This window comes from Euprymna scolopes, chromosome 8, assembly GCF_053919585.1.
Source record: "Euprymna scolopes isolate OS-2025 chromosome 8, ASM5391958v1, whole genome shotgun sequence".
Lineage (NCBI taxonomy): Eukaryota > Metazoa > Mollusca > Cephalopoda > Sepiida > Sepiolidae > Euprymna > Euprymna scolopes.
Genome location: NC_136489.1, coordinates 151209861 through 151235578, shown reverse-complemented (window position 1 = coordinate 151235578; position 25718 = coordinate 151209861). Strand labels below are relative to the sequence as shown.

The window sequence follows — 25718 nt, the reverse complement described above, 5'->3', positions numbered from 1 at the left end:
CACAGATTAACTACAAAAATACTTGATAAAGCAAGACACAATTACAAATGTGTATGAAAAAAATAAAAATCAAAAAAAATCAAAAAAATCAACCAAGCAATGGCTCATGATTTCCTGGTGTTTGATGGAATGTGAGTAGGCATACAGCCTGGATAATTTTCCAAGGTAAGTGATGATATTCATCATTATTGTCTTTTTGGATTAGTTCAGATATATCTCATAACTATAATTGTTTTATGTATATATTTATATGTCTAGATGTTATGTGTGCTATTTGCATGTTCCCTATAGAAAAAAAGCTACATAAAATCTACAAGTGTATTCTGATGTAAAATTAACCAGTAAAAACAATGCTTGTGTTCCTGATACACCAACTATTTCTTATTAGCATATAAGTTGAATCATGAAATTTATCTCCCTTGCCTGTCTCTCTTTATACCTCTGTATTTATCTAGATCTGTCTATCTCCCTTTTCTTATTCTTTATCCCTATTCCCCGTCTTGCTATCCCAGGTAACAGTAGGCGTCGATGAGGCACATCCAGACGCCAACCTACACGGTGCAGAGAAAGGACAGAAAAAAAACTAAGTCCCGATGTGCCTAGCAGATTAGAAGGCATTTTGCTACGCCTATATGCACCCAACATGGCAGTAGGCGTCGATCGGGCACTTCCAGACACTTACTTACACTGTTTTGAACTTAGAAATTTCAATTGAATACTACTTGACATGTGTTGGTCAAGTAGCTCCTCATCTACCTATACCTACGTCCACCCCTGTTTGGACTTAGAAATTTTCAATTGAATACACGTTGACTTGCCTTGTTCTGTAGGATTCTCATCTACATATACCTACATCCCCTCTTGTTTGGACTTAGAATTTTTCAATTGAATACACGTTGAGAAGGCTTGTTCTATAGGATTCTCACCTATCAATACCTACATCCCCTCTTGTTTGGACTTAGAATTTTTACATTGAATACAATCACAGAAGGCTTGGTCTATAGGATTCTCATCTATCTATACCTACATCCCCTCTTGTTTGGACTTAGAAATTTTTCAATTGAATACAATCCGAGAAGGCTTGGTCTATAGGATTCTCATCTATCTATACCTACATCCCCTCTTGTTTGGACTTAGAAAGTTTTCAATTGAATACAATCCGAGAAGGCTTAGTCTATAGGATTCTCACCTATCTATACCTACATCCCCTCTTGTTTGGACTTAGAAATTTTTCAATTGAATACAATCCGAGAAGGCTTGGTCTATAGGATTCTCACCTATCTATACCTACATCCCCTCTTGTTTGGACTTAGAAAGTTTGCAATTGAATACAATCTGAGAAGGCTTGGTCTATAGGATTCTCACCTATCTATACGTACATCCCCTCTTGTTTGGACTTAGAATTTTTTCAATTGAATACAATCCGAGAAGGCTTGGTCTATAGGATTCTCATCTATCTATACCTACATCCCCTCTTGTTTGGACTTAGAATTTTTTCAATTGAATACACGTGGAGACGGCTTGGTCTTTAGGATTGTCACCTATCTATACCTACATCCCCTCTTGTTTGGACTTAGAATTTTTCAATTGAATACACGATGAGAAGGCTTGGTCTATAGGATTGTCACCTATCTATACCTACATCCCCTCTTGTTTGGACTTAGAATTTTTTCAATTGAATACAATCCGAGAAGGCTTGGTCTATAGGATTCTCACCTATCTATACCTACATCCCCTCTTGTTTTGACTTAGAAATTTTTCAATTCAATACACGTTGAGAAGGCTTGGTCTATAGGATTCTCATCTATCTATACCTACATCCCCTCTTGTTTGGACTTAGAATTTTTTCAATTGAATGCACGTTGAGAAGGCTTGGTCTATAGGATTCTCACCTATCAATATCTACATACCCTCTTGTTTGGACTTACAATTTTTTCAATTGAATACAATCTGAGATGGCTTGGTCTATAGGATTCTCACCTATCTATACCTACATCCCCTCTTGTTTGGACTTAGAATTTTTTCAATTGAATACAATCCGAGAAGGCTTGGTCTATAGGATTGTCACCTATCTATACCTACATCCCCTCTTGTTTGGACTTAAAAATTTTTCAATTGAATACAATCCGAGAAGGCTTGGTCTATAGGATTCTCACCTATCTATACGTACATCCCCTCTTGTTTGGACTAAGAAATTTTTCAATTCAATACACGTCGAGAAGGCTTGGTCTATAGGATTCTCATCTATCTATACCTACATCCCCTCTTGTTTGGACTTAGAAATTTTTCAATTGAATGCACGTTGAGAAGGCTTGGTCTATAGGATTCTCACCTATCAATATCTACATACCCTCTTGTTTGGACTTACAATTTTTTCAATTGAATACAATCTGAGATGGCTTGGTCTATAGGATTCTCACCTATCTATACCTACATCCCCTCTTGTTTGGACTTAGAAATTTTTCAATTCAATACACGTTGAGAAGGCTTGGTCTATAGGATTCTCATCTATCTATACCTACATCCCCTCTTAATTGGACTTAGAATTTTTTCAATTGAATACACGTTGAGAATGCTTGGTCTATAGGATTGTCACCTATCTATACCTACATCCCCTCTTGTTTGGACTTGGAATTTTTCAATTGAATACAATCTGAGAAGGCTTGGTCTATAGGATTCTCACCTATCTATACCTACATCCCCTCTTGTTTTGACTTAGAAATTTTTCAATTCAATACACGTTGAGAAGGCTTGGTCTATAGGATTCTCATCTATCTATACCTACATCCCCTCTTGTTTGGACTTAGAATTTTTTGAATTGAATACACGTTGAGACGGCTTGGTCTATAGGATTGTCACCTATCTATACCTACATCCCCTCTTGTTTGGACTTAGAATCTTTTCAATTGAATACAATCCGAGAAGGCTTGGTCTATAGGATTCTCATCTATCTATACCAACATCCCCTCTTGTTTGGACTTAGAATTTTTTAAATTGAATACACGTTGAGAAGGCTTGGTCTATAGGATTGTCACCTATCTATACCTACATCCCCTGTTGTTTGGACTTGGAATTTTTCAATTGAATACAATCTGAGAAGGCTTGGTCTATAGGATTCTCACCTATCTATACCTACATCCCCTCTTGTTTGGACTTAGAAATTTTTCAATTCAATACACGTCGAGAAGGCTTGGCCTATAGGATTCTCATCTATCTATACCTACATCCCCTCTTGTTTGGACTTAGAAATTTTTCAATTCAATACACGTTAAGACGGCTTGGTCTATAAGATTCTCACCTATCTATACCTACATCCCCTCTTGTTTGGACTTAGAATTTTTTCAATTGAATACACGTTGAGAAGGCTTGGTCTATAGGATTCTCACCTATCTATACCTACATCCCCTCTTGTTTGGACTTGGAATTTTTCAATTGAATACAATCTGAGAAGGCTTGGTCTATAGGATTCTCACCTATCTATACGTACATCCCCTCTTGTTTGGACTTAGAAATTTTTCAACTCAATACACGTTGAGAAGGCTTGGTCTATAGGATTCTCATCTATCTATACCTACATCCCCTCCTGTTTGGACTTAGAATTTTTTCAATTGAATACACGTTGAGACGGCTTGGTCTATAGGATTCTCACCTATCTATACCTACATCCCCTCTTGTTTGGACTTAGAATTTTTCAATTGAATACACGTTGAGAAGGCTTGGTCTATAGGATTGTCACCTATCTATACCTACATCCCCTCTTGTTTGGACTTGGAATTTTTCAATTGAATACAATCTGAGAAGGCTTGGTCTATAGGATTCTCACCTATCTATACCTACATCCCCTCTTGTTTGGACTTGGAATTTTTCAATTGAATAGAATCTGAGAAGGCTTGGTCTATAGGATTCTCACCTATCTATACCTACATCCCCTCTTGTTTGGACTTAAAAATTTTTCAATTCAATACACGTTGAGAAGGCTTGGTCTATAGGATTCTCATCTATCTATACCTACATCCCCTCTTGTTTGGACTTAGAATTTTTTCAATTGAATACACGTTGAGAAGGCTTGGTCTAGAGGATTCTCACCTATCTATACCTACATCCCCTCTTGTTTGGACTTAGAAATTTTTCAATTCAATACACGTTGAGAAGGCTTGGTCTATAGGATTGTCACCTATCTATACCTACATCCCCTCTTGTTTGGACTTAGAAATTTTTCAATTCAATACACGTTGAGAAGGCTTGGTCTATAGGATTCTCATCTATCTATACCTACATCCCCTCTTGTTAGGACTTAGAATTTTTTCAATTGAATACACGTTGAGAAGGCTTGGTCTATAGGATTGTCACCTATCTATACCTACATCCCCTCTTGTTTGGACTTGGAATTTTTCAATTGAATACAATCTGAGAAGGCTTGGTCTATAGGATTCTCACCTATCTATACCTACATCCCCTCTTGTTTGGACTTAGAAAGTTTTCAATTCAATACACGTTGAGAAGGCTTGGTCTATAGGATTCTCATCTATCTATACCTACATCCCCCCTTGTTTGGACTTAGAATTTTTTTAATTGAATACAATCCGAGAAGGCTTGGTCTATAGGATTGTCACCTATCTATACGTACATCCCCTCTTGTTTGGACTTAGAAATTTGACAATTGAATACAATCCGAGAAGGCTTGGCCTATAGGATTGTCACCTATCTTTACCTACATCCCCTGTTGTTTTGACTTGGAATTTTTCAATTGAATAGAATCTGAGAAGGCTTGGTCCATAGGATTCTCACCTATCTATACCTACATCCACTCTTGTTTGGACTTAGAAATTTTTCAATTCAATACACGTTGAGATGGCTTGGTCTATAGGATTCTCATCTATCTATACCTACATCCCCTCTTGTTTGGACTTAGAATTTTTTCAATTGAATACACGTTGAGAAGGCTTGGTCTATAGGATTCTCACCTATCTATACCTACATCCCCTCTTGTTTGGACTTAGAAATTTTTCAATTCAATACACGTTGAGAAGGCTTGGTCTATAGGATTGTCACCTATCTATACCTACATCCCCTCTTGTTTGGACTTAGAAATTTTTCAATTCAATACACGTTGAGAAGGCTTGGTCTATAGGATTCTCATCTATCTATACCTACATCCCCTCTTGTTTGGACTTAGAATTTTTCCAATTGAAAAGACGTTGAGAAGGCTTGGTCTATAGGATTGTCACCTGTCTATACCTACATCCCCTCTTGTTTGGACTTGGAATTTTTCCATTGAATACAATCTGAGAAGGCTTGGTCTATAGGATTCTCACCTATCTATACGTACATCCCCTCTTGTTTGGAGTTAGAAATTTTTCAATTCAATACACGTTGAGAAGGCTTGGTCTATAGGATTCTCATCTATCTATACCTACATCCCCTCTTGTTTGGACTTAGAATTTTTTCAATTGAATACACGTTGAGACGGCTTGGTCTATAGGATTGTCACCTATCTATACCTACATCCCCTCTTGTTTGGACTTAGAAATTTTTCAATTCAATACACGTTGAGAAGGCTTGGTCTATAGGATTGTCACCTATCTATACCTACATCCCCTCTTGTTTGGACTAAGAAATTTTTCAATTCAATACACGTTGAGAAGGCTTGGTCTATAGGATTCTCATCTATCTATACCTACATCCCCTCTTGTTTGGACTTAGAATTTTTTCAACTGAATACACATTGAGACGGCTTGGTCTATAGGATTGTCACCTATCCATACCTACATCCCCTCTTGTTTGGACTTGGAATTTTTCAATTGAATACAATCTGAGAAGGCTTGGTCTATAGGATTCTCACCTATCTATACCTACATCCCCTCTTGTTTGGACTTAGAAATGTTTCAATTCAATACACGTTGAGAAGGCTTGGTCTATAGGATTCTCATCTATCTATACCTACATCCCCTCTTGTTTGGACTTAGAATTTTTTCAATTGAATACACGTTGAGACGGCTTGGTCTATAGGATTGTCACCTATCTATACCTACATCCCCTCTTGTTTGGACTTAGAATTTTTTCAATTGAATACAATCCGAGAAGGCTTGGTCTATAGGATTGTCACCTATCTATACCTACATCCCCTCTTGTTTGGACTTAGAAAGTTTTCAATTGAATACAATCTGAGAAGGCTTGGTCTATAGGATTCTCACCTATCTATACCTACATCCCCTCTTGTTTGGACTTAGAATTTTTCAATTGAATACACGTTGAGAAGGCTTGGTCTATAGGATTGTCACCTATCTATACCTACATCCCCTCTTGTTTGGACTTAGAATTTTTCAATTGAATACACGTTGAGAAGGCTTGGTCTATAGGATTCTCACCTATCTATACCTACATCCCCTCTTGTTTGGACTTAGAAAGTTTTCAATTCAATACACGTTGAGAAGGCTTGGTCTATAGGATTCTCATCTATCTATACCTACATCCCCTCTTGTTTGGACTTAGAATTTTTTCAATTGAATACAATCCGAGAAGGCTTGGTCTATAGGATTGTCACCTATCTATACGTACATCCCCTCTTGTTTGGACTTAGAAATTTGACAATTGAATACAATCCGAGAAGGCTTGGTCTATAGGATTGTCACCTATCTATACCTACATCCCCTGTTGTTTGGACTTGGAATTTTTCAATTGAATAGAATCTGAGAAGGCTTGGTCCATAGGATTCTCACCTATCTATACCTACATCCCCTCTTGTTTGGACTTAGAAATTTTTCAATTCAATACACGTTGAGATGGCTTGGTCTATAGGATTCTCATCTATCTATACCTACATCCCCTCTTGTTTGGACTTAGAATTTTTTCAATTGAATACACGTTGAGAAGGCTTGGTCTATAGGATTCTCACCTATCTATACCTACATCCCCTCTTGTTTGGACTTAGAAATTTTTCAATTCAATACACGTTGAGAAGGCTTGGTCTATAGGATTGTCACCTATCTATACCTACATCCCCTCTTGTTTGGACTTAGAATTTTTTAAATTGAATACACGTTGAGAAGGCTTGGTCTATAGGATTGTCACCTATCTATACCTACATCCCCTCTTGTTTGGACTTAGAATTTTTTCAACTGAATACACGTTGAGACGGCTTGGTCTATAGGATTGTCACCTATCCATACCTACATCCCCTCTTGTTTGGACTTGGAATTTTTCAATTGAATACAATCTGAGAAGGCTTGGTCTATAGGATTCTCACCTATCTATACCTACATCCCCTCTTGTTTGGACTTAGAAATGTTTCAATTCAATACACGTTGAGAAGGCTTGGTCTATAGGATTCTCATCTATCTATACCTACATCCCCTCTTGTTTGGACTTAGAATTTTTTCAATTGAATACACGTTGAGACGGCTTGGTCTATAGGATTGTCACCTATCTATACCTACATCCCCTCTTGTTTGGACTTAGAATTTTTTCAATTGAATACAATCCGAGAAGGCTTGGTCTATAGGATTGTCACCTATCTATACCTACATCCCCTCTTGTTTGGACTTAGAAAGTTTTCAATTGAATACAATCTGAGAAGGCTTGGTCTATAGGATTCTCACCTATCTATACCTACATCCCCTCTTGTTTGGACTTAGAAAGTTTTCAATTGAATACAATCTGAGAAGGCTTGGTCTATAGGATTGTCACCTATCTATACCTACATCCCCTCTTGTTTGGACTTAGAATTTTTCAATTGAATACACGTTGAGAAGGCTTGGTCTATAGGATTCTCACCTATCTATACCTACATCCCCTCTTGTTTGGACTTAGAAATTTTTCAATTGAATACAATCCGAGAAGGCTTGGTCTATAGGATTGTCACCTATCTATACCTACATCCCCTCTTGTTTGGACTTAGAAAGTTTGCAATTGAATACAATCTGAGAAGGCTTGGTCTGTAGGATTCTCACCTATCTATACCTACATCCCCTCTTGTTTGGACTTAGAATTTTTCAATTGAATACACGTTGAGAAGGATTGGTCTATAGGATTGTCACCTATCTATACCTACATCCCCTCTTGTTTGGACTTGGAATTTTTCAATTGAATACAATCTGAGAAGGCTTGGTCTATAGGATTGTCACCTATCTATACCTACATCCCCTCTTGTTTGGACTTAGAATTTTTTCAATTGAATACAATCACAGAAGGCTTGGTCTATAGGATTGTCACCTATCTATACCTACATCCCCTCTTGTTTGGACTTAGAAAGTTTGCAATTGAATACAATCTGAGAAGGCTTGGTCTATAGGATTCTCACCTATCTATACCTACATCCCCTCTTGTTTGGACTTAGAATTTTTTCAATTGAATACAATCCGAGAAGGCTTGGTCTATGGGATTGTCACCTATCTATACCTACATCCCCTCTTGTTTGGACTTAAAAAGTTTTCAATTGAATACAATCCGAGAAGGCTTAGTCTATAGGATTCTCACCTATCTATACCTACATCCCCTCTTGTTTGGACTTAGAATTCATCAATTGAATACAATCTGAGAAGGCTTGGTCTATAGGATTCTCACCTATCTATACCTACATCCCCTCTTGTTTGGACTTAGAAATTTTTCAATTCAATACACATTGAGAAGGCTTGGTCTATAGGATTCTCACCTATCTATACCTACATCCCCTCTTGTTTGGACTTAGAACTGTTTCAATTGAATACAATCTGAGAAGGCTTGGTCTATAGGATTCTCACCTATCTATACGTACATCCCCTCTTGTTTGGACTTAGAATTTTTTCAATTGAATACACGTTGAGAAGGCTTGGTCTATAGGATTCTCACCTATCTATACCTACATCCCCTGTTGTTTGGACTTAGAAATTTTTTAATTGAATACAATCTGAGAAGGCTTGGTCTATAGGATTCTCACCTATCTATACGTACATCCCCTCTTGTTTGGACTTAGAAATTTTTCAATTGAATACAATCTGAGAAGGCTTGGTCTATAGGATTCTCACCTATCTATACGTACATCCCCTCTTGTTTGGACTTAGAAATTTTTCAATTGAATACACGTTGAGAAGGCTTGGTCTATAGGATTGTCACCTATCTATACCTACATCCCCTCTTGTTTGGACTTAGAATTTTTCAATTGAATACACGTTGAGAAGGCTTGGTCTATAGGATTCTCACCTATCTATACCTACATCCCCTCTTGTTTGGACTTAGAATTCATCAATTGAATACAATCTGAGAAGGCTTGGTCTATAGGATTCTCACCTATCTATACCTACATCCCCTCTTGTTTGGACTTAGAAATTTTTCAATTGAATACACGTTGAGAAGGCTTGGTCTATAGGATTCTCACCTATCTATAGCTACATCCCCTCTTGTTTGGACTTAGAATTTTTCAATTGAATACACGTTGAGAAGGCTTGGTCTATAGGATTCTCACCTATCTATACGTACATCCCCTCTTGTTTGGACTTAGAAATTTTTCAATTCAATACACGTTGAGAAGGCTTGGTCTATAGGATTCTCACCTATCTATACCTACATCCCTTGTTGTTTGGACTTAGAAATTTTTCAATTGAATACAATCTGAGAAGGCTTGGTCTATAGGATTCTCACCTATCTATACGTACATCCCCTCTTGTTTGGACTTAGAAATTTTTTAATTGAATACAATCTGAGAAGGCTTGGTCTATAGGATTCTCACCTATCTATACGTACATCCCCTCTTGTTTGGACTTAGAAATTTTTCAATATAATACACGTTGAGAAGGCTTGGTCTATAGGATTCTCACCTATCTATACGTACATCCCCTCTTGTTTGGACTTAGAAAGTTTGCAATTGAATACAATCTGAGAAGGCTTGGTCTATATGATTCTCACCTATCTATACGTACATCCCCTCTTGTTTGGACTTAGAAATTTTTCAATTGAATACAATCTGAGAAGGCTTAGTCTATAGGATTCTCACCTATCTATACGTATATCCCCTCTTGTTTGGACTTAGAAATTTTTCAATTGAATACAATCTGAGAAGGCTTGGTCTATAGGATTCTCACCTATCTATACGTACATCCCCTCTTGTTTGGAATTGGAAATCCAGAATCACCACATTCTTTCACCTTTGAGGACATGAAAATTTTCCAATTTTTCAAGGTATTAATTTTGTATTTATTTTATGTCTAAATCAAAGAAAATCATCTAAAAATACCAAAGAATAGCATTAAAAGCTTTCGATTAGATAGGAAACATTAAAAATAACAGATGAATGATTCCAGAATCACCACATTCTTTCACCTTTGAGGACATGAAAATTTTCCAATTTTTCAAGGTATTAATTTTGTATTTATTTTATGTCTAAATCAAAGAAAATCATCAAAAAATACCAAAGAATAGCATTAAAAGCTTTCGATTAGATAGGAAACATTAAAAATAACAGATGAATGATTCCAGAATCACCACATTCTTTCACCTTTGAGGACATGAAAATTTTCCAATTTTTCAAGGTATTAATTTTGTATTTATTTTATGTCTTAATCAAAGAAAATCATCAAAAAATACCAAAGAATAGCATTAAAAGCTTTCGATTAGATAGGAAACATTAAAAATAACAGATGAATGATTCCAGAATCACCACATTCTTTCACCTTTGAGGACATGAAAATTTTCCAATTTTTCAAGGTATTAATTTTGTATTTATTTTATGTCTAAATCAAAGAAAATCATCAAAAAATACCAAAGAATAGCATTAAAAGCTTTCGATTAGATAGGAAACATTAAAAATAACAGATGAATGATTCCAGAATCACCACATTCTTTCACCTTTGAGGACATGAAAATTTTCCAATTTTTCAAGGTATTAATTTTGTATTTATTTTATGTCTAAATCAAAGAAAATCATCAAAAAATACCAAAGAATAGCATTAAAAGCTTTCGATTAGATAGGAAACATTAAAAATAACAGATGAATGATTCCAGAATCACCACATTCTTTCACCTTTGAGGACATGAAAATTTTCCAATTTTTCAAGGTATTAATTTTGTATTTATTTTATGTCTAAATCAAAGAAAATCATCAAAAAATACCAAAGAATAGCATTAAAAGCTTTCGATTAGATAGGAAACATTAAAAATAACAGATGAATGATTCCAGAATCACCACATTCTTTCACCTTTGAGGACATGAAAATTTTCCAATTTTTCAAGGTATTAATTTTGTATTTATTTTATGTCTAAATCAAAGAAAATCATCAAAAAATACCAAAGAATAGCATTAAAAGCTTTCGATTCGATAGGAAACATTAAAAATAACAGATGAATGATTCCAGAATCACCACATTCTTTCACCTTTGAGGACATGAAAATTTTCCAATTTTTCAAGGTATCAATTTTGTATTTATTTTATGGTCTTATCAGCATTGAATGTGACCATCCATTTTTGTCCCTATTTCACTACAGATTGGAGGTCATCCTCTAGTGTTTCTGCCATTTCCTTAGATATGTGTTCATTTGTTCTCCCCTCATGCCTGTTAGGCATCGGCAAATATACCCATCTCCGAAACAATTTTATCAGGGAGGTCATTTATGAATATCAGGAATAATAAAAGTCCAAGGATAGAACCCTGGGGTACTCCCGCGTTTATATCATATTATTTGGATGTACGACTGTCGAGGACAACATGGATTTTTTTCTTACTTAAGAAGGATTTAATTACATTATGTATTCTTCCAGTGATACCATATGATCTAATTTTCCTTAGAAGACCATCGTGCCATACCCTGTCAAAAGCCTTAGATATATCAAGGGCTACCACTCTACCCTCCCCTGTTTTGTCCAGTGAGCAGTATATACGTTCAGAGACTACAGTTCAGATATCTGCTGTTGAACAGGCTTTCCTGAATCCATATTGTTTGTCGGTCAGGAGTTTAGCAGCTGTTAGGTGTTGGACTAGGGTTTGATTAACTAAGGACTCAAATATTTTGGCGAAAAGTGGGAGGAGGCTAATGGGGCGATAATTTAGTGGATCAGTTCTTTCACCAGAATTCTTGAAGACTGGTACCACAGAAGCGGTTTTCTAGCAAGATTCGTTAAGGCATTTATTGTAAAGTTTGGAGAGAACTGGAGCAACCTCAGCAGAGGATTTTTTAATAGCACAGCTGGAATGAGATCGGGTCCACATGCTTTTGAGGTGTCTAGATTTTTTATGATACCATGCACCTGCGAAGGGGTGATTTTCAAATCGTCTAGTGTGGCGTCTGTCTGCAAAGGAATGTCGGGGAGGGAGTGGTGTGTCGGGTCCAATGTGGAGTTTGAGGCAAACCGACTGGCAAGCAGATTAGCCTTGTCAGTTGCCGTGCAAGCAACCTCATGATTGTTTGATAGTGGGGGTATCGTTGACTGCCTATTATTTACTACACTGTTGTAAATTTTCCAAAAATCACGGGTTCCTAATTTCTGTGTTTCGATGCGTTTTCTGGTGGTTTCAATGTAATCTGTCTTAGCTTACAATTATTTCTGGCTTCTATATACTTCTGTCTGTTTGAACTGGACCTATGTTGGTTGAATCTGCGGAACGCATGCTGCCTTTGAGCAATGGCAGCTGCCCAAGCAGAGGTAAACCATTGGGAAGAGTGGGGCTTGCTATAGAATTTCCATGTGGGAACATGTGCTTCAATTGCAGTTTTGAACCATTCAATGGTCTCATTTGCACACTGTTCAGCTGGAAGAGTGATTGGTAGTGATTCAAGATCAATATTCATTGCATCCCTCTGCCTGTTCTACAAGTATTTTAATGGTAGGTGTTCCAATGTACTACAAGCCCTTGTACCCCCCTTGTTGTACATACCCGACAAGCAGCAAAATCCCACCCCTACACAGTAGAAATCTCTAGATGTAAGAAAAACTCCTACTCTAATAGTTATTTCCTAAGGACTGCTAGACTTTGTAATTCCCTTCTGGGTTCCTGCTTCCCTGACTGTGCTGACATGCAGAAGTTCAGGTGTAATGTGAACAGACATCTTGCTGTTCAACTCCCTAAATAGTATCCCTGCAAATTATGCCCCAGATAGCAGCTCCCTACATCAAAGTGGCACTGTGCCTTGTTTGCGGTGAAATTGCAATGAAAGAAAAAATGTACTTTTTACACTCATAGATCATTGCAAGGATTAAAATTGCAGCACAATGTTAATAGCAAATGGAAAGATTTATGCTGGCTTTTTATGTGACAAAAAGAAAAGGTTTTAACTTTAAAAGAACTATGTAAATAATTTCATGTTATCAGTAACTGTCATGGCGACAAACAATATGCAATAACAATTGTGAAACGTTGTCATTGGTTCATGTGAGATTTAAGGGAGGAGACAATTGGGCTTACAGCTATTTAAAGAAACTTCAAAATTCCTTCTGCGTTGAATCAACTTTTTTCAGATCGTACACAGCAAATACACATTATAACCAAGTATAACATTCTATTGAGATGTGCTGATTAATCAAAATATTTTTTTAACCAAAAGCAGAGAAAATAAAGTCTGCTTTTTATTTGGATTAACAAAAAAAAAAAAAAAAGGAAAGAAATTGTTTTCAATTTTCCTTTATTTCATCCAATCATGACTTCCACACAAACTTTGCTGTTTCTTTGGATTCTGGGGTTGATTCGAACCTCAATTTCATCAGAAGTTATTGATTATTACATTACAGCTGAAAACGTCATCTGGGATTATGCACCAACCGGTAAAAACCTGGCAACTTCTGATAAAGAGTAAGGATTTTTTTGTTTTAAATATTTTACTTTTTTCTTTCAGATTTTGTTTTTTAGATGAGGGTTTAGATTATTTCGGCTACTATTCTCATTTTTGCTGTTATCTTCATAGCGTTTTGACCATTTTTGTTATTTTCGAGCGTTTTGGCCATTTTTGTTATTTTCGAGGTTGTTATTTTTTTTTATAGCGTTTTGGCCACTTAGGTTGTTATTTTCATAACGTTTTGGCCATTTAGGTTGTTATTTTCATAGCGTTTTCGCCATTTTGGTTTTTATTTTCATAGCGTTCCAACCATTTTGGTTGTTACCTTCATAGCGTTTTGGCCATTTTAGTTGTTATTTTCATAACATTTTGGTAATTTTAATCTCTTATTTTTATTTTTAAACTTCACAAACTTCTAGATGAACTTGGAAATTTATATGTGAATGCAAGCAGAAACATTGCTTATTTAATCCACGGGGGTAGATTGTTCTTTTTCTGTCAGTCTTGACCGGATAGAAGTGTTGATTATTTTATGTTATTCGTATTATTAGTAGTAGTAAGGATTGAATCTTAGACCTAGTGAAGACTGTCACTTTAAACTGATTGTTAATCATTGCCTGTAACTGTTATGCCACAAGTCCATATGGACAATTTTGGTGTGCATTTAGGGAACTAAAACCTAATCATATGTACATGTGTAGTATTATTGCTTATTATTATTATATATAAAAATTAAACAATGTAATTAAATTCAAACGTATTGAAATAATAAAAAAACGTTTTTTCAAAGGTGCTCAGTTCATATGTAGGCATTTCTGCATTATTTTTATTGTGTTCTAAATTCTATGGATTCCCATATTTTTATTTAATTCTATGTTAAAAAAAGATGCACCTAAAAAAGGTCAAAGGTTGCTTTACTTGAAATGTTGTGAAAATAACGTCTGACTAATACTAATGTGACTTTCTTGTTTATTTTTCTAATCATCTTCACATAAGTGCGTAACCAAGTCAAATCTTGTTCGAAACAAATAAACTTATCCGATTCAATCATCGTTTTATTTGGTTTCTTTGTTTTTTTTTCCTGAGGAACACAAGAATTTCAACTGAAAAGGTCAGTTTAAGACGTAGGTGCCTTCTTGATAATATAAAGACATTTTCTTTCCTTTGCTTTTTTAATGTTTATGTAAGGAAAGCTCCTTCTGTATATGTTTTTCTTTTATATTAGTCACGCAAAGAACTGCGAAACTCAATAAAATGTTGAGGCAAAGCTAAGTTCACTTGCGATGACTACTATTTCTGTCATGATGCTTCAGGTATACTATATGAAAAATCAAATTTTTAAATTTACACACAAATATTTAATGAATTTTTTTGGAATAGTGATAATTCTGTTCATGTTTTTCTGATTCATTTGAGATATTATTTTATATATTTTGATCTTTTATATATTTTGATCTTTTAGAAAAAAGTCTTCTTGCAATTTTGATTCATAAGATTTTTCCACGCACATAAAAGATTGAAACGTTATAGATGTAATCAGAAGAATTTTATATACAATATAAAAGTGTCGTTAAGGTTTTGTGGTGTAGTGGTTATCACGTCGTCTTCTTAACAGTTCACTGGTTACCACGTCGTCTTCTTAACAGTTCACTGGTTACCATGTTGTCTTCTTAACAGTTCACTGGTTACCACATCATCTTATTAACAATTCATTGATTACCATGTTGTCTTATTAACAATTCATTGATTACCATGCCGTCTTATTAACAATTCACTGGTTACCACGTCATCTTCTTAACAGTTCACTGGTTACCACGTCGTCTTATTAACAGTTCACTGGTTACCACGTCGTCTTATTAACAGTTCACTGGTTACCACGTCGTCTTATTAACAGTTCACTGGTTACCATGTCGTCTTATTAACAGTTCACTGGTTACCACGTCGTCTTATTAACAGTTCACTGGTTACCACGTCGTCTTCTAAACAGTTTACTGGTTACCACGTCGTCTTCTAAACAGTTCACTGGTTACCACGTCGTCTTCTTAACAGTTCACTGGTTACCACATCGTCTTATTAACAGTTCACTGGTTACCACGTCGTCTTCTAAACAGTTCACTGGTTACCACGTCGTCTTCTTAACAGTTCACTGATTACCACATCGTCTTCTTAACAGTTCACTGGTTACCAAGTCATCTTATTAACAGTTCACTGGTTACTACGTCGTCTTATTAACAGTTCATTGGTTACCACGTCGTCTTATTAACAGTTCACTGGTTACAACATCGTCTTCTAAACAGTTCACTGGTTACCACGTCGTCTTATTAACAGTTCATTGGTTACCACGTCGTCTTCTTAACAGTTCACTGGTTACCACGTCGTCTTCTTAACAGTTCACTGGTTACCACGTCGTCTTCTTAACAGTTCACTGGTTACCACGTCGTCTTCTTAACAGTTCACTGGTTACAACATCGTCTTATTAACAGTTCGTTGGTTACCATGTCGTCTTGTTAACAGTTCATTGGTTACCACATCGTCTTATTAACAGTACATTGGTTACCACGTCATCTTATTAACAGTTCACTGGTTACCACGTCGTCTTGTTAACAATTCACTGGTTACCACGTCGTCTTGTTAAAAATTCACTGGTTACCACGTCATCTTAACAATTCACTGGTTACCACATCGTCTTATTAACAGTTCACTGGTTACTACGTCGTCTTGTTAACAATTCACTGGTTACCGCGTCGTCTTGTTAACAATTCACTGGTTACCACGTCATCTTAACAATTCACTGGTTACCACGTCGTCTTATTAACAGTTCACTGGTTACCACATCATCTTAACAATTCACTGGTTACCACATCGTCTTATTAACAGTTCACTGGTTACTACGTCGTCTTCTTAACAGTTCACTGGTTACCATGTTGTCTTGTTAACAATTCACTGGTTATTCTGTCATCTTCTTTATAATTCACTGGAATCTAGATATTATCAAGGTCAAAAGCCAAAAACTCAAAAGTTGGGATTGATGGATGAGATGGATGAAGAATGAGTGGATTGAAAATGATGAATGGAATGGATAAACTTTGATTGACAGATTTTAGAAACTGACTTCCAAACTAATCTAGGTGATCACACTAGGACCCACTCCACCCTGTGTTCCAATGATATCACCAGGGTAACAAACTTTCTGAACAACCTCAATAACTTTACCATCCACACATATATATTTCATCCAATTTGGATCAAAATCTATCACACGATTTTCGATTATAGAAAATATCTAAAACTTAAGGATTATGGGGTCTTAAGAAAAAGTTAAAATTCAGAGACTCTTAATTAATTGGTGTATAATAATTATGGATCCAATTCAATCCAAATCTAAACTTTTTTGACTTGCATTGCACATCCATGAAAGCCTTCTCGTATCTTTTCTCTCCAACATATGCCCTCAGCTTTCATTGGTTTCACTTTAATACATCATCATATACATGTCTGATAGACTCTTCTTAGTTAACAATGATAATTTGGTTAATAAAGGCAAAAATTCTTAATTTTAGTGATCACACCGGCACCCACTCAACCCTGTGCTCCAATGATATCACCAAGGTAACAAAATTGCTGAACAACCTCAATAACTTTACCATCCACACACATGTACATTTTCTCCATATTTGAAGTTGCATTCGTCTCTGTTTTCTTTCACACAAACTGCTTGTCCTTTCTCAATCAAGTAAGAATCAACAAAACGTTTTGTTTTTCACCTCACTCCTTTCGACTCTGAATGGTTGGCAATGATCTATGTTTGGGATGAAACCGCCCATTAGAAAAGCCATTCCGGTTGGTACAGAATGTTAATGAAAGGAGGCTGGAGGGAAAAGTAGTAGCTACAAACAGAATAGTTTTGTAACACCTTTTTTTTTTTTTTTACATGGAGTTTACCACTTATCAAGGCCCAATGGCCACTCAGGGATAAGGGTTATTGTGTGTACAGTAATCAAAGGGATAGTGTAGCAATAGTATTGGAGAATTGGTAAGGTGTCATTACTTAAGGGGGGGGCGGTTCATCAGGAATTTGTTTGTGTTGGACTTGAAGACATCCAGGTTGAAGTCGGGAGGGAAACAGGCAAGTGGAACAGAGTTCCACAGGCATGCAGTTCTAAGAAAGAAGCTTTGTTCATGGTATCTACGTTTCGATTTAGGCAAAGATAGGGAGTGGGGAAAATTATTGCAATAGTCGGGTGTTTTTTGAGAAAGATTGGGGAGGGGGGACCAGAGAATGGAGCTCAGACGAGCACCTGCCATGGAAATAACGATAGAACAATGACAGGCTTGCTACGTCTATTCTGTGGGAAAGAGGTTGCAGGGTAGAGAAAAGGGCATCCCCTACCAAGCCTCAGTATGAAGATTAAAATCAATATAAAATGATACTAAACCTTATGTCTAGAGTCCTTATTCCAATGTTTGTGATGGGATAAATTGTGAATTGAGGTAAGTATAATATGAAAATAGTTAAGAAATGGAATAAAAAATTATAAAATTTATCCACAAGATCCTCTTACAATCATCATCAGTTTACGGTCCATTTCACATGCTTGCATTTGTTGTATAGTTGTTAGGACTTGACTTCCAACCTAACCTATCTCTGGCCAGGTTTTTATTTATCTTTCTCTCGAATCTATCCATATCACTTCTTCCTATGTTTTCCTTGACCTTCCTCTCCCAACTGACCCCGTTAACTATTCTACATCTGTTAACCCGAAAGTACTCATATCCATTCTTTCAAAGTGGCCATACCATCAAAGCCTTCTGTAACTAAACTGTTCAAATTCTTCCTCTTAACTCATCAGATCTGAGACTTGCATTGCACATCCATCAAAGCCTTCTCGTATTTTTTCTCTCCAACATATGCCCTCAGCTTTCATTGGACAGCTTTCACTTTCATACATCATCATATACATGTCTGATAGACTCTTCTTAGTTAGCAATGATAATTTGGTTAATAAAGGCAAAAATTCTTAATTTTAGTGATCACACCGACACCCACTCCACCCTGTGCTCCAAACTTTTATCTTTTTTTTCTTTTTTTTTTTTTTTTTAACTCAGTCAGCGCCAATTGGACGTAAAGGGGCTACTATTTAGGAACATGCCTAGGAAAAATTAACAAGATGTTTGTTTACGTTACATTTAAACTTCTGCATATCAGTACAGTCAGGGAAGCAGGTAGCAAGAAGGGAATTCCAAAGTCTAGCTGTTCGAGGAACAAAACTATTAGAGTAGAAAGCTTTCTGGAATTTAAAAGCCTCAATAGTGAAGGGGTGAGATTTTGTTGTGAAACAGGTTTGTCAGGGATATGTACATCAAGGGGGCACAAGTGAAATGAGGTCATCAGAGAACATTCCACTAAAATATTTGTAAAACAGGCACAGAGGTGCAACGTTGGCGTTGGGGCAAGGGCTAGAGCTTAATTGACAAAGTTGGACCTATCAGATTGAAAATTCCTTTTTGGACTATCCAAGAGAGAGAGAGGCTAGTGGTAGATGCACCAAGCTGGTAAATTTATAATTTTATTGTAAATTTTTTTATTTGTAAATTTATTGATTTTAAAAATCAAGTAGAAATAAAATTTAAAAAATATCACGTTAACGTGTACATTTTAGCATGGAAACTAATCCAAGCACACGTAGAGTTACCTCCCTTAGACCATTCGCTTTATACAAAACGGCTATTCACCACACTAATACAGCAGACATTAACACTCCTAAGCACACACTTTATCCTTGAATTGCTTATAGCCTTGCTCATTGGTTCAAAAACGTATAAAATGCCTTTTAAGAGTTTGTAAAGTCTGTGTCAGAAACATAACACACAAAAATTAATCATTTATATACATTTAAAAAAAAAGCTACAATAATTCCTAACAGTGTTTTAAAGGTAGGCAGTTCTAAGAAAGAAGCTTTATTCATGGAATCAGCATTTAGATTCAGGCACAGAGGAGGGGAAATCATATATAGTGGTTTTAGTTAGTTGAGTATCTTTGCTAAATGAGAAGAAACATTGCCGTTATAGAATTATGCTATTTTTTTCCCCTCTTAATAAGAAAATTCGTCTTCTGAATAAAAACTACTTTTATTCATATTTAATATCCATTTTTTTTTAGTACTTTTATTACTAAAAAAAAACGTATATTAATTTTACAATAGATAATACAACCCTGGAGAATGTGGATAAATTCAAATACCTTGGTGCGACCATCGCCAAAAACATTACTCTTGATCCCAAACTTAACATGCGACTTGGCCTGGCTTCTACCACATTTGGGAGGCTCACGCAGCATGTTTTGAAGAACAAGCATCTGACCATCTAGATGAGAGTCCATGTGTACAAAGCGTGTGTGTTCAGTGTCTTTCTCTATGGGGCTGAGACGTGGTCTGCTTATCGTCCTCAATAGTCCAGGGTTAGTGCCTTCCGTACAAGATGTCTCCGATCAATCGTGTGCCATGGGAGGACAGAATGACAAAAACAAAGAGCTCTTCAGATGGACAGGTTCGGGTAAACTCTCCTTAAGACTTAAGTTTATGAGACTTCGGTGGGCAGGCCATGTAAACCGAATGTCATGTGAACATCTACCTCACAATGTATTACATGGTGTTTTGAAAGAGGGTACTCGGCTTGTTGGTCATCCGCGTCTCAGATTCAAGAATGTGCTAAAGCAAGATCTCAGGGATTTTGGTGTGGAATGTAAGTAATGGACAGCACTATCCCAGGATCGCAGGGTGCTTGGCGAGCTAAAGTTTATGCCGGTAAAGAGAGAGATGAGGCGGAAAACCTAAAAAAACTCAAAATATGTCAATCTAAGATGCGATAGTTCTGACCTCTATCGCATTGTCGGTCACGACAGATGCTTGCAAAAGAGAAGAGAGATTATTACTACTAATTACTAGTTGGTATTAACTACATAACATTATTACTACTAATTACTACTAGTTATGTATTAACTACATAACATTATTACTACTAATTACTACTAGTTATGTATTAACTACATAACATTATTACTACTAATTACTACTAGTTATGTATTAACTACATAACATTATTACTACTAATTACTACTAGTTATGTATTAACTACATAATATTATTACTACTAATTACTACTAGTTATGTATTAACTACATAACATTATTACTACTAATTACTACTAGTTATGTATTAACTACATAACATTATTACTACTAATTACTACTAGTTATGTATTAACTACATAACATTATTACTACTAATTACTACTAGTTATGTATTAACTACATAACATAATTACTACTTTTATTTGTCTTTAATATCCATTTTATAAGTACTTAACTCATATCCTGGAAATTGATTTGACAGCTAGACTGTGACACTGACTTTCGGAAATAAAGAAATAAATAAAAAAAAATAGAACAGACAAAAGAAAGTCTCGTTGAACAGGCGTATACATTTCTTTTTATCTTCTACATTGAAGAAGAGATGCTACTCTCGAAAATTAGGGATATCTTGTACGACACATTATGTTGGCAAATAAACATAATTGAACATTATTGAAAATTCCTCCTAATATTGTCAATATTCTTTTATATGCTAAGTTGTGTTCACGGTGTCTCCCACAAACTTGATATAGCACAACTCTTTTCATAAAATGGTTACGTTTTTTCTGATGGCACCATCTCCAAAAATATTATCTGATCTAAATTTTCCGAGGCCAGAAATCAAGGACTGCTGAAATACATCAGTACGTTTAAAAGACAGCATTACTGATAAAGACTTGTAAATGCGTAAATGGAATTGATGCTGTGATGATGATTCAGCCAAAATCGTCTCTGTACAACCTATGTGAGTTGCATGAAGTTATTGCGGAACTGGAACTATTGCGGAACTGGTGTGAAGAAGAGGTCACATGACATATCATAGTTTCCGCACTCGATGCTAAAGGTGAAAGTGAGATTGCTACACAGAACTATTATTTATCCTTGAATTGCTTTTAGTCTTGCTCATTAGTTTAAAAACGTAAAAAATGCCTTTTAAGAGTTTGTAAAGTCTGTGTCAGAATTTTATGCAATTAGAAGACGATTTGGTGATTTTAAGTAGATTTTAATACTACTGCAAGGAAAGTGGGCTCCCTCTACTGTACTAGAAAACTTCTTGCACCTGAGAACATCCTACATCTCTACAAAGTCACCATTCGCCTATGCATGAAATATTGCTATCAGATCTGACTAGCCTTTCTCTCTTAGACAGAGTCGAAAAAAGAGCCAATGATCTAACAGATCCCACACTGTCTAGCAAGCTCCAGCTTCTGTCCCATCACAATGTTGCATCCATGTGCTTGTTTCACAAGTATGTCAATGGAATGTGCACCCATGAACTTGCTGCTCTGATGTCTTATTAATGTAAATACATCCGACCAATCTGACAGCTAAATCCCACCTCTTCAATGTGGAGGTACCCAGATGCCGGACGACTTCCTAGTCTAATAGTTTCTTTCCTCAAATTGCTTGCCTTTGGAATTCCCTCCCTACTCCCTGATTGTACCAATATGTAAAAACTTAAATGTAATGTGAACAGACATCTCGCCACATAACTTTTCATTAAAAAAAATTAGATCAAAATTAATAAAGTTGAGTTTAAACTGATTTTAAACCAACATTATTTTCATACCAACCTATAAAAAACACAATAATAATATCAACAATATTAATAATAATAATAATAATAATGTGTAATGAAAAGGAAGAAACATTAGCACATATTGTATCAGAATGATCTATGCTAGTTCAACACCAATATAAAAAATGGAGACACGACAAAGTCGCTCAGGTCTTACACTGCAACATATACAAAATCTACAGATTAGACTACAATGAGAAATGGTATGAGCACAAATCAGAAGTGGTGCAGGAAAACGACAATGCCAAACTTATTTGAGATATGCGCATACAGACTGATAAGGTCCTTGAACACTCCAGACCTGACATAATTTTACTAAATAAAAACAAGAGAACTTGCACAATCATTGACGTAGCCTGCCCTTTCAACACCAGAGTGCAAGAGAAAGAACAACAAAAACTAAATAAATACCAAGATCTCAAATAGGAATTAGTTAGACTCTGGAAATGTAAAAAGTCAAGGTGATTCCTATTGTAATTGGAATGCTTGGGACATAACAAAAAACCACCATAAATAGCTTAATCAGATTGACAAGATAATTTCTTTTCCAATTTCACAAAAGGCTTGCCTGATGGGAATAGCGAAAGTGTTAAGGTATAAGTTGAATGTCTAAACTAAATATCTCGGCCTTAGGATCAAAGTGTACCATCTGTTCCGGCAGATACTGCACTTAAGATAATTTGTACCAGTCAATGGAGGGGAAACCCTCTATACTGGGACAATTATTATTTTTGGTAACCAGAGTGACCCCTTTTAGGGGAGCTGGTTTTTACCTCACATTAAAAACGGCCTTGTGCCTAATTTGCTCAGTGGGGGAGCAAATAAATACCATCTGTTCCGGCAGATACTGCAAGCTATGACTAGCTATGACTGGCAGGGACCAGATGTGGGGGCAACCCCACATGCCTGACCTTTGGCCGGCTCCCATTTCCCACCTCTCGGGAGCTGGTCCCCTTTTTCCCTTCCCCGTCCCTTCACTCCTCACATTAAAAATCGGCCTTGTGCCTAATTTGCTCGGTGGGGGAGCAAATAAATACCATCTGTTCCGGCAGATACTGCAAGCTATGACTAGCTATGACTGGCAGGGACCAGATGTGGGGGCAACCCCACATACCTGACCTTTGGCCGGCTCCCATTTCCCACCTCTCGGGAGCTGGTCCCCTTTTTCCCTTCCCCGTCCCTTCACTCCTCACATTAAAAATCGGCCTTGTGCCTAATTTGCTCGGTGGGGGAGCAAATAAATACCATCTGTTCCGGCAGATACTGCAAGCTATGACTAGCTATGACTAGCAAAGACCAGATGTGGGGGCAACCCCACATGCCTGACCTTTAACCAGCTCCTATTTCCCACCTCTCGGGAGCTGGCCCCCTTTTTCCCTTCCCCCTTCCTTCACTCCTCACATTAAAAATTGGCCTTGTGCCTAATTTGCTCGGTGGGGGAGCAAATAAATACCATCTGTTCCGGCAGATACTGCAAGCTATGACTAGCAAAGACCAGATGTGGGGGCAACCCCACATGCTTGACCTTTAACCAGCTCCCATTTCCCTCCTCTCGGGAGCTGGTCCCCTTTTTCCCTTCCCCCTCCCTTCACTCCTCACATTAAAAATCGGCCTTGTGCCTAATTTGCTCGGTGGGGGAGCAAATAAATACCATCTGTTCTTCAGATGCTGCACTTAAGTTAATTGGTCAATGTAGGGGAAACCCTCCATACTGAGACAATTACTAAATTTTTTGATACTGCTAGAGTTCCCCCTGTTTACCCTTGTTTTAGGGGAGCTGTTTTAACCCCACATTAAAAACGACCTCGTGTCTAATTTGCTTTCGTGGGGAAGCAAATAAATAAAATATAAATAAATAAAAACATCAAAAGTTGAGACTGCCATGAAACAACAATAATTATACAATGCCAACACCTCGAACTGTAAGAAAGTCAAGGTGATTCCTATTGCGATTGAAACGCTTGGGACCATAACAAAAAGCCACCATAAATGGCTTAATCAGATTGACAAGACAGTTTCTTTTCCAATTTTACAAAAGACTTGTCTGTTAGAAACAGTGATAGTGTTGATACAGCTGGAATGTCTAAAATCAAAAAAATTGACCTAATGTTCAAGAAAAAAAAATCCAACTAAAAACATCCAAAGGTTGAGACAACTATGGAAGAAGAAGAGGAAGAAGAAGAAGAATCCTGAGCAGATGATGATTTTGTAAAGATATAAGATATTAGTCGATGTGAGAAGTTTTCTAGCGCATTAGAGGGAGCCCACTTTCCTTGCAGCAGCCTTGGCAACGTTTACTATGTATTTGTTTAAATTCTTATTAGTTGTGAATGTTAGGCTGAGGAATTTGAATGATAGATTGAATCAGCCTACCTGACAGTTTAAGTTTTTTAATTAATTTAAAAACAATTTTTTTTTTTTCGTTTACAGAAATTACAAGACATTTTTAAGTCGTGGTCCAAACAGAATTGGGCACATATATCACAAAGCTGTCTACAAGCAATACACAGATGCGAGTTACACAAAGGAAATAGAAAAACCGAAATGGCTCGGTTTCCTGGGTCCTATCATAAGTGGATCCGTTGGCCAGATTCTGCAGATCCATTTTAAGAATTTGGCTGACCGAAATTTCACCATGCATCCTCACGGAGTTTTTTACAAGAAAAACAGTGAAGGTAAATTTTCAACATTTTTTTCTTTTAGAGTTAAGAAAATAAAAAAATAATTTCAATCTTTTTTTTTTTTTTACTTGAGATCCACCACTTATCAAGGCCAGAAGGCCACTCGAGAATAAGTGTTAATGAATGTAAGGTGGTGGTGTAGTAATCGTTAAATGGTGTAAATTGGGGAGAATTTGATTATTTATGGGGACGGCTTAACAAGAACTTGTTTACATTGGATTTGAAGGCTACCATGTTGTATTCAACTTGGAAGCAAGCCAGTGGAACAGTGTTCCAAAGGCAGGCAATACTAGAAAACAAGCTTTGTTCATGGAATCTGTGTTTAGATTTAGGCACAGATAGAGAGTGGTGGAAATCATATATAGTGGTTGTAGCTAGTCGACTGTCTAATACATTGTCATTATAGAAATAAATAATTATGCTATTTTTCCCCTGTCAATGAGAAAATTTGCCTTCTGAATAAAAACTGCTTTTATTTATTTGCAGACTGTTATCCTCATCTTCACCACATTTCAGCCAACTCATCCTCAAGCCTTCTTTAGGTGATTAACCGTGACGGGATAGGAAAGCTGAGTCTTGCAATTACTGCTTT

General features: G+C 36.5%; 1 protein-coding gene across 2 annotated transcripts in view; it reads left to right on the top strand.

Annotated features, from left to right (window-relative positions):
- Positions 1-13394: 13394 nt before the first annotated feature.
- LOC145283840 (hephaestin-like protein) overlaps positions 13395-25718 on the top strand; it is an 84596-nt gene continuing 72272 nt past the window's right edge. The window contains exons 1-2 of one of the 2 annotated variants that reach the window (XM_080132949.1): positions 13395-13754; positions 24876-25120. In XM_080132949.1, coding sequence (XP_079989075.1) covers positions 13603-13754; positions 24876-25120 — 397 coding nt within the window. In that variant the 5' untranslated portion in view covers positions 13395-13602. The remainder of the gene's footprint in view (positions 13755-24875; positions 25121-25718) is intronic. The other variant, XM_080132948.1, reaches the window with a different exon arrangement.